At 51.0% G+C, this 10293-nt stretch overlaps 1 protein-coding gene across 1 annotated transcript; it reads right to left on the bottom strand.

Moving 5' to 3' along the window:
- Positions 1–572: 572 nt before the first annotated feature.
- HOXC13 (homeobox C13) lies at positions 573–9742 on the bottom strand. The gene is made up of 2 exons (XM_064734911.1): positions 9121–9742; positions 573–831 (listed from the first exon to the last, which is right to left on the bottom strand). The coding sequence occupies exons 1-2, from the start codon at positions 9740–9742 to the stop codon at positions 575–577; spliced, it is 879 nt and encodes a 292-aa protein (XP_064590981.1). The 3' UTR covers positions 573–574.
- Positions 9743–10293: the final 551 nt, after the last annotated feature.

The following is a 10293-nucleotide window of genomic DNA, read 5'->3' as shown; positions in this document are numbered from 1 at the left end:
CACCCATTGAAAATCGATATTTTTCCTCCTTTTTTTTGGTGATTCTCGCCACCGCAAAGTCCTGTGGGCACGATGATAAACATTGAATTTTCCACCCAATTTTTTTCCATATTTTGGTGATTCCATCTGCCCCAAAGTCCAGTGGGCAAGATGATAAATACTGAATTTTCCACCCATTGAAAATCAATTTTTTTTTTCCGTATTTTGGCGATTCCGTCTGCCCCAAAGTCCGACGGTCAATATCGAATTTTTAACCCTTTGTTTTCCATATTTTGGCAATTCCATCCGCCCCAAAGTCCAGTGGGCGCGATGATAAACATTGAATTTTCCACCCAATTTTTTTCCATATTTTGGCAATTCTCACCGCCCCAAAGTCCGACGACCAACGCTGAATTTCCCACCCAATTTTTTGATTTTTCGGGTATTTTGAGCATCCCAAAGTCTCGCGGGCACGATGATAAACATTGAATTTTCCACCCCATTTTTTTCCATATTCCGGCGATCCTCGCCGCCCCAGAGTCCGCCGCCCACCGCTGACGTTGGCCCCCGTTTCCCGCCGGTTTCCCCCCGTTTCTCAGGTGTCGCGCGGGTGCGCGGGCCGGGCCTTGCCCTGCACCTTCTTCTCCTTGACGCGGCGGTTCTGGAACCAGATGGTGACCTGGCGCTCGCTCAGGCTGGTGGCGCCCGCGATGCGGCGCCGCTTCTCCTTGGTGATGAAGCGGCTGGCGGCGAACTCGCGCTCCAGCTCCTTCAGCTGCGGCTTCGTGTAGGGCACGCGCTTCTTGCGGCCGCGCCGGAACGGGCTGGGCTCCGGCTGCAGGGGAACGACATCTGGGATGGGGCAAAAATGGGGAGAAATGGGTAAAATTGGTAAAAAAATGGGTTAGAATGGGAGTTATGGGGTTAGAAATGGGGATAAAGGGGTCACTGTGGGGCACGCGCTTCTTGCGGCCGCGCCGGAACGGGCTGGGCTCGGGCTGGAGAGGAACGACGTCTGGGATGGGGGAAAAATGGGTAAAATTGGTAAAAATGGGAGTTATGGGGGCAAAATGGGGTAAAAATGGGAGTTATGGGGTCTGGGATAGGGCACGCGCTTCTTGCGGCCGCGCCGGAACGGGCTGGGCTCGGGCTGCAGAGGGACGACGTCTAGAATGGGGGAAAATCGGGGGAAAATGGGTAAAAATGGGAGAAAAATAGGTAAAAATGGCATTAGAATGGGAGTTACGGGGGTCACTGTGGGGCACGCGCTTCTTGCGGCCGCGCCGGAACGGGCTGGGCTCCGGCTGGAGAGGAACGACATCTAGATTGGGGCAAAAATGGGGAGAAATGGGTAAAATTGGTAAAAACTGCGTTAGAATGGGAGTTATGGGGTTAGAATGGGAGTTATGGGGCTAATAAAGGGGTCACTGTAGGGCACGCGCTTCTTGCGGCCGCGCCGGAACGGGCTGGGCTCGGGCTGCAGAGGAACCACGTCTAGAATGGGGGAAATTGGGGAAAAAATGGGTTAAAATGGTAAAAATGGCGTTAGAATGGGAGTTATGGGGTTAGAATGGGAGTTATGGGGTCTGGGATAGGGCACGCGCTTCTTGCGGCCGCGCCGGAACGGGCTGGGCTCCGGCTGCAGGGGAACCACGTCTAAAATGGGGGAAAAAATGGGGAAAATGGGTTAAAATGGTAAAAATGGGAGTTATGGGGGAAACATGGGAGTTATGGGGTTAATAAAGGGGTTACGGGGGTCACTGTGGGGCACACGCTTCTTGCGGCCGCGCCGGAACGGGCTGGGCTCCGGCTGCAGACGAACGACATCTAGATTGGGGCAAAAATGGGGAGAAATGGGTAAAATTGGTAAAAACTGCGTTAGAATGGGAGTTATGGGGGAAACATGGGAGTTATGGGGCTAATAAAGGGGTCACTGTGGGGCACGCGCTTCTTGCGGCCGCGCCGGAACGGGCTGGGCTCCGGCTGCAGGGGGACCACGTCTGGGATGGGGCAAAAATGGGTAAAATTGGTAAAAATGGGAGTAAAATGGGTAAAAATGGGAGTTATGGGGGAAATATGGGAGTTATGGGGGTCACTGTGGGGCATGCGCTTCTTGCGGCCGCGCCGGAACGGGCTGGGCTCCGGCTGCAGCGGGACCACGTCTAGAATGGGGCAAAAACGGGTAAAATTGGTAAAAAACTGCATTAGAATGGGAGTTATGGGGGAAATATGGGCATTAAAGTGTTAATAAAGGGGTTAATAAAGGGGTCACTGTAGGGCACGCGCTTCTTGCGGCCGCGCCGGAACGGGCTGGGCTCGGGCTGCAGGGGAACGACGTCTAGAATGGGGCAAAAATGGGGAGAAATGGTAAAAATGGGGTTAGAATGGGAGTTATGGGGGGAAACATGGGAGTTATGGGGTTAATAAAGGGGTCACTGTGGGGCACGCGCTTCTTGCGGCCGCGCCAGAACGGGCTGGGCTCGGGCTGGAGAGGAACAACATCTAGAATGGGGGAAAAATGGGTAAAATTGGTAAAAACTGTGTTAGAATGGGAGTTATGGGGGGAAAATGGGAGTTATGGGGGTCACTGTGGGGCACGCGCTTCTTGCGGCCGCGCCGGAACGGGCTGGGCTCGGGCTGCAGAGGCACGACATCTGGGATGGGGGAAAATCGGGGGGAAATGGTAAAAATTGGGTTAGAATGGCATTAGAATGGGAGTTATGGGGTTAGAATGGGAGTTATGGGGTTAGAAATGGGGATAAAGGGGTCACTGTGGGGCACGCGCTTCTTGCGGCCGCGCCGGAACGGGCTGGGCTCGGGCTGGAGAGGAACCACGTCTGGGATGGGGAAAAATGGGGTTAGAAATGGGGAAATTGGGAAAAAAACGGGAGAAAAATGGGTAAATATGGGAGCTATGGCGTTAGAATGGGAGTTATGGGGTTAGAAATGGGGATAAAGGGGTCACTGTGGGGCACGCGCTTCTTGCGGCCGCGCCGGAACGGGCTGGGCTCCGGCTGCAGGGGAACGACATCTAGAATGGGGGAAAATCGGGGAAAAATGGTAAAAATGGGAGAAAAATGGGTAAAAATGGGGTTAGAATGGGAGTTATGGGGTTAATAAAGGGGTCACTGTGGGGCACGCGCTTCTTGCGGGCTGGGCTCGGGCTGGAGAGGGACGACATCTAGGGAGGGGAGAAACGGGGAAAAAATGGGTAAAATTGGTAAAAAAAATGGGAGTTATGGGAATCCAAGGGTTAATAAAAGGTTGTTTAAGGGTTAATAAAGGGGACAAAGGGGTTAAAGATTTTTGGGGTGCAGAACGCGCTTCTTGCAACCCCGGCAGAACAGCCTGGACTCGGCCTGCAGAGAGACCACGCCTGGGATGGGGAAAATGGGGTTAGAAACGGGGAAATTGGGAAAAAACGGGGTAAAAATGGGGTTAGAATGGGGGAAATTGGGTCAGAAATGGCGATAAAGGGGTTAAAGATTTTTGGGGTACGGAACGCGCTTCTTGCAGCCCCATTGGAACGGGGCTGGGTCTGCAAAGGGACCCGGTCTGGGATGGGGAAAATGGGGTTAGAAACGGGGAAATTGGGAAAAGATGGGGGAATTGTGTAAAAGTGGGGTTGGGATGCGGGAAAGGGGTGAAAATTGGGTAAAAACGGGCAGAAATGGGAAAAAACGGCGATAAAGGGGTTAAAGGTGGGGTGAAGTGGAAACGGGTTAAAAATGGGGTCAGAAAGGGTCGAAATGGGTAAAAATGGAGTTAGAACGGGGAGAAATTGGTAAAAGAGAGAATAAAGGGGATAAAGGGGTTAAAAACAAAGGTGAAATGGAAACGGGTAAAAAAAACGGGAATAATGTGAATAAATTTGGTTTGGAGAGAAGCGGGGTGAATGGAAATGGGTAAAAAAATGGGAATTTTGGGAAATTAAATGAGGGGAAAAAAGGGGAATTGCGGCCTGTGGGGTTGGGGGAGGATTTTGGGGAGGGAGAGGGAAAATTGGGGTAAAATGGGGGAAAAAGGGGAAAAACCGATGGATAATGAGGGGGAAAGAGGGGAAGGAAAATGGGGGAAAAACGGGGGGAAAAGGGATCAAAAGGGGGAAAAAGGGGGAAAAAAAGGGGGGAAAAGGGGAGAAGAGGAAAAAAAGGGGGAAAAGGGAAAAAAAGGTGGGAAAAAGGAGGAAAAGGGCGGCGGGGGAGGCGCCAATGGCTGACGGTGTTGTGGGTAATGGGAATGCAAACACAGCGGGGATAATTCCTGTTTTAATTCCTGTTTTAATTAATTCCTTTTTAAATTCCCTTTTTTAATTCCTGTTTTCCTTCCCTGTTTGCCTTGGCCGCCGATGAAGGAGCAGCGCCCGCCCTCAGGCGCCTCAAATCCCGCAGATTTGGGCAATATTCGGAATTTTCCCCTTTTCCCTCCTTTCCTTTTTCTCCTCCCACCCCTTTTTCCTTTTCCCGCAGAGGAAAAATCCGCCCCGAGCAGCCCCGAAACCCCAAAATCCCCTCGGAATGGGCAAAATAATCCAAATTTTCCCATTTCCAGCGGCTTTTTGGGGGCGCTGGGGAAGGGGGAACGGGGGGCAAAATCCCCAAAAAATGGAATTTTGGGGTTTGGGGGGAGCTGGACCCCAAATCCGGCGCCCCAAAAGGGGCAGGAAAATGAGGACGAGCGCTAATTAATGCCTGGGCGTTAATTGGGGAGGTTTGGGGGGCAGCGGATCCGTTTTGGGGTCACAAAGAGGGGAAAGGGCCCCCAAAAAATAAAAATCCCCAAAAAATAAAAACCCCCAAAAAATAAAAATAAAAAGCAGCCGGATCCGCGTGGCCGAATTGCCAATCCTGGACCCCAAAATTCCCCGAAAAACCGAATTTGGGGGTTTTGGTGCGGATACAAAGGAAAATAAAGGGGAAAGGCGAATTTGGGGGGTTTTGTGCGGAAAAGGGGAATCAAAGGAAAACTCAAATTTGGGGTTTTGTGCGATAAAGGAAATAAAGGATAAGGAAAGGAAATTTGGGGGTTTTGTATCCATAAAAGGGAAATAAAGAGGAAAGAGAAAGGCGAATTTGGGGGCTTTGGTGCTAAAAAAAGGGAAATAAAGGGTGAAAGGAAAAGCCGAATTTGGGGTTTTTGGTGCCGATAAAAAGGAAATAAAGGGGAAAGGGAAAAGCCGATTTTGGGGCCGATAAAAGGGAATTAAAGGGTAAAGCCAATTTGGGGTTTTTATGCCAATAAAAGGGGAAATAAAGAATGAAGGGAAAAGCCGAATTTGGGTTTTTTTGCGCCGATAAATGGGGAAAAAACCTCCTTTCCCCGAACAGCTCCGGCTGCCACTTGACACCTCTGGCGTTAATTGCGTTAATTGGGAGCTGATTGAGCGCCCGGCCCCTGTCAGCCCCCCGAGCCGCTCCGCGATTCGCTTCCAGCGCGATTTTCATTTTTTTATTAATTTTTTTTTTCATTTTTTCCCTTTATTTGGAGCTCTCCGCCCGCGGGGGAGCGGCGGGAGGGGAGGGAGCAGGAAAGGCGGAATTCGGGAATTTTGGGGAATTTTGGGGTTGGATTGGGGCGAGATTGGCGAGGGAGAAAGGGCAGAATTCGGGAATTTTGGGGGGTTGGATTGGGGGGAGATTGGAGCTGGAGAAAGGGCAGAATTCGGGAATTTTGGGGGTTGGATTGGGCCGGGATTGGCGCTGGAGAAAGGGCAGAATTCGGGAATTTTGGGGGTTGGATTGGGCGAGATTGGCTGCGAGAAAGGGCAGAATTCGGGAATTTTGGGGGTTGGATTGGGCCGGGATTGGCTCCGAAGGGAGGGCAGTTTTAGGGAATTTCCGCGGAATTTTGGGGCCCGGATTGCTGCAGGAAAAATGGCAGAAATCGGGAATTTCCGCGGTCTTTTGGAGATTGGATAGTGCAGGGAAAATAGCAGAATTCAGGAATTAACTCCGGGTTTTGGGGCCGGGATCGGATCAGGAGAAAGGGCAGAATTCAGGAATTAACTCCGGGTTTTGGATCAGGAGAAAGGGCAGAATTATGGAATTAACTCCGGGTTTTGGGGCCGGGATCGGATCAGGAGAAAGGGCAGAATTATGGAATTAACTCCGGGTTTTGCATCAGGAGAAAGGGCAGAATTCAGGAATTAACTCCGGGTTTTGGATCAGGAGAAAGGGCAGAATTATGGAATTAACTCCGGGTTTTGGGGCCGGGATTGGATCAGGAGAAAGGGCAGAATTATGGAATTAACTCCGGGTTTTGGATCAGGAGAAAGGGCAGAATTATGGAATTAACTCCGGGTTTTGGGGCCCGGATTGTATCAGGAGAAAGGGCAGAATTCAGGAATTAACTCCGGGTTTTGGCGGGTGATGAAAAGGGCAGAATTATGGAATTAACTCCGGTTTTGATGGAGAAAGGCAGAATTAGGAATAACAGGTTTTGGGGAGAAGGGCAGAATTGTGGAATTAACTCCGGGTTTTGGATCGGGAAAGAAAGGGCAGAATTACGGAATTAACTCCGGGTTTTGGACCGGGAGAAAGGGCAGAATTATGGAATTAACTCCGGGTTTTGGATCAGGAGAAAGGGCAGAATTACGGAATTAACTGCGGGTTTTGGGGCCGGGTTCGGCTGCCGAGGAAGGGCAGAATTATGGAATTAAGCCGGGTTTGGGGCCGCGCTGGCCGCGCCCCGCCGAGCGTGCCCGTGCACATTGCCCGCTCCGCTCCGAGCATTCCTGAGCCGCTTCCCTCTAATTATCCGGGCCGCGCTCCGCGGGCGCACGGAATACACGGAGCGGGCGGAATCGGTGGGAAACGCGGAACACACCCGGATATACGGAATAAACGCGGCCGGATATGGGGGGGGAATGCGCCCTGGTACACGGAATAAATGCACCCTGATATACGGAATATAGGGAGTTAATATACCCGGATATAGGGAATTAATATGCCCGGAGAAATGGAATAAATGTACCCGGATATAGGGAATATAGGGAATTAATATACCCGGAGAAATGGAATAAATGTACCCGGATATAGGGAATATAGGGAATTAATATACCCGGAGAAATGGAATAAATACATCCTGATATAGGGAATATAGGGAATTAATATACCCTGATATAGGGAATTAATATACCCGGAGAAACTGAATAAATACACCCTGATATAAGGAATATAGGGAATTAATATACCCTGATATAGGGAATTAATATACCCGGAGAAATGGAATAAATGTACCCGGATATTGGGAATATAGGGAATTAATATATCCGGATATAGGGAATTAATATACCCGGAGAAATGGAATTAATATAGCCAGATATATGGAATATATAGAATAAATATACCCGGATAAATGATAAATGGAATATATAGAATAAATATACCAGGATAAATGGGATATATGGAATAAATGTACCCGGATATATGGAATTAATATACCCGGATACATGGAATAAATATACCCTGATATATGGGATATATGGAATTAATATATTGGGATATATGGAATAAATGTACCCCGATATATGGAATAAATATAGCCGGATATATGGGATATATGGAATTAATATACCGGGATATAGGGAATTAATAATTAATAAATCCGGATATATGGAAGAGATGGAATCATATATGGAATATATCTGGATATATGGAATAAATACACCCGGATATATGGGATAAATATATTGGGATATATGGAATTAATGGGCCCGGCTCTGTGGAATGGATGGGATAGATGGGATAAATGGGATAAATTGAATATATGGGACATATCCGGATATCGGGAGTGTGTGGGATAAATACATGTGGATATTTGGAATGTATGGGAAAGAATGGGATAAATAGATCGGGATTTATGGAATATATGGAATAAATCCGGATATAGGGGATAGGTGGAATATACAGAATATAGGGGATAGATGGGATACACGGGAATATGTGGGATAAATGGGATAGATGAAATAAATGGGATAAATGAGATAGATGGAATATATGGGATAAATGGGGTAGATGGAATACACGGAATATACAGGATAGATGGAATATATGGGATACACGTAAAATATGGGGATAGATGGGATAAATGTATTGGGATATATGGAATATATGGATAGGCGGGATAAATACATCGGGATTTATGGAATAAATCCGGATATATGGGACAGATAGAACAGGTAGGATACACTGAATAGATGGGATAAATCCGGATTTCTGGAATAGGTGGGATACACGGGATAAATGGGATTTCTGGGATACACGGGATATATGGGATAGAGAGGATAAATATATCGGGATATATAGAATATATGGGATAGATAGGATAAATATATCGGGATATATAGAATATATGGGTAGATAGGATAAATATATGGGGATATATGGGGTAAATCCGGATATATGGGATAGAAGGAATACATGGAATAGAGGGAATACATGGAATAGAGGGATAGATGTAATACACGGAATATATGGGATAGATGGAACAAATATATCGGGATATATGGAGAGATGGGATAGATATATCGGGATATATGGGATAAATCCGGCTAGATGGGGTAGATGGAATAGATGGGATAGGTGAGGTACACGGAATAGATGGGATTTCTGGGATAGATGGGATGCACGGGATATATGGAATAAACACATGGGGATAAATTGGATTAATCCGGCTAGATGGGGTAGAGGGAATAGATGGGATAGGCGGGAGACACGGAATAGATGGGATTTCTGGGATAGATGGAATAAATATATCGGGATAGATGGAATATATGGATAGATGGGATAGATAGATCGGGATATATGGGATAAATCGGGATATATGGGATAGACGGAATACACGGAATAGATGGGATTTCTGGGATAGATGGGATCCATGGAATATATGGGATAGAATGAATAAATATATCGGGATAGATGGAATAAACATATAGGGATAGATGGAATATAGGGATAGATGGGATAGATAGATCGGGATATATGGGATAAATCGGGATATATGGGATAGACGGAATACACGGGATCGACAGGACGGACGGGACAGATGGGATATACGGGACACGGGATTTCTGGGCTGCCCTGAGGAGCCGCTCCCGCTGCCGGTGCCGGTGCCGGTGCCGGTGCCGGTGGCGGTGCCTACCTGGGAACGGCGCCTTCCAGAGGTGCGCGGGCTGCGGCTGCTCCTTGGAGCAGTAAACCTGCCCGTCCCAGCCGGCGTTGGCCAGCGCCCAGCCCTGGTAGCCTTCCATGGGAAGCAAAGCCTCGTGCCGCGGCTCGGCCAGCGCCGGCACCACCGACACGTCCAAGTAGCCCGGCACGGCCTGGTACGAGCCGGGGAAGCCGGGGTAGAACGGGAACTCCTTGGCCCGCGCCGGCGGCAGCTCCTCGGCGCCCAGCGCGCCGCCGGCCTCGCCGAACTTCTCGGGCGGGTGGTACCCGCACGGCTTCTGCGGCAGGTTCAGGCGGCAGCCGTAGTAGCCCGGCGCGAACGGGTACGCGCCGTAGCCCAGCGAGCCCGACGGGCACTGCCGCGCCGGCTCCGCGCCCGCCAGCTCCGCGAACGCCGCTCCGCCGTCCGCGCCCGCTCCGCCGCCGCCGCCGCCGCCGCCCGGCGCGCCCAGGGGCAGCATCTCCCGGCAGTGCCCCAGCCCGTCCCGGCACTGGCCCAGGCTCTCCATGCGCGGCTTCTCCCGCGGCGCGTCCTCGCAGCGGCAGCCGAGCGCGTCGGGCCAGCGCGGGGGGAGCCCGAGCGGCGCCGTCATGTCATGCCGCGCTGCCGCCGCCGCCGCCGCCTCCCGCCGCCCGTGCTCTGCCGCCGCCTCCTCCTCTCGGAGCTGCTGCTGCTGCTGCTGTCGGTGCCGGTGCCGCCGCCGGTGCCGCCGCTCCGCCCGCTCCGCCCGCTCCGGTGCTGGCGGCGGGGGCAGCTCCGCGCCGCGCCCCGGGACCCCCCCGCCATCGCCGCGCCGAGCGCGCATGCGCCGCCAGCCCGCCGCCGCCGCTCCATTAAGAAATCCGCGCGGGCCACGCCCCTTTTACCGCGCCCGGGGACACGCCCCCCGCGGGACGCCGCGCGCTGATTGGTTCAGCCCCAACAGCGAGGACACGCCCACTCACCCCCCCCACCCCACTGCGGGCCCCCCCCCTTGGTGTCCCCCCCCCTCCCATGTCCCCCTCCCCAATTCCCGATTTTCCGCCGGATTCCAATGGGATAAACCGCCCCCCTCCCAATTTATAATTATTTACAATAATCCTAAATTATTCTTAATGCTTCCAAATTATTTTTTGTAATTTTTCCTGATTTTTTGGACCGTCG

This window comes from Zonotrichia leucophrys, chromosome 29 (assembly GCF_028769735.1).
Source record: "Zonotrichia leucophrys gambelii isolate GWCS_2022_RI chromosome 29, RI_Zleu_2.0, whole genome shotgun sequence".
NCBI classification, from domain to species: domain Eukaryota; kingdom Metazoa; phylum Chordata; class Aves; order Passeriformes; family Passerellidae; genus Zonotrichia; species Zonotrichia leucophrys.
Note: the sequence above shows the minus strand (reverse complement) of the source record. Positions and strands in the feature narration are given on the sequence as shown.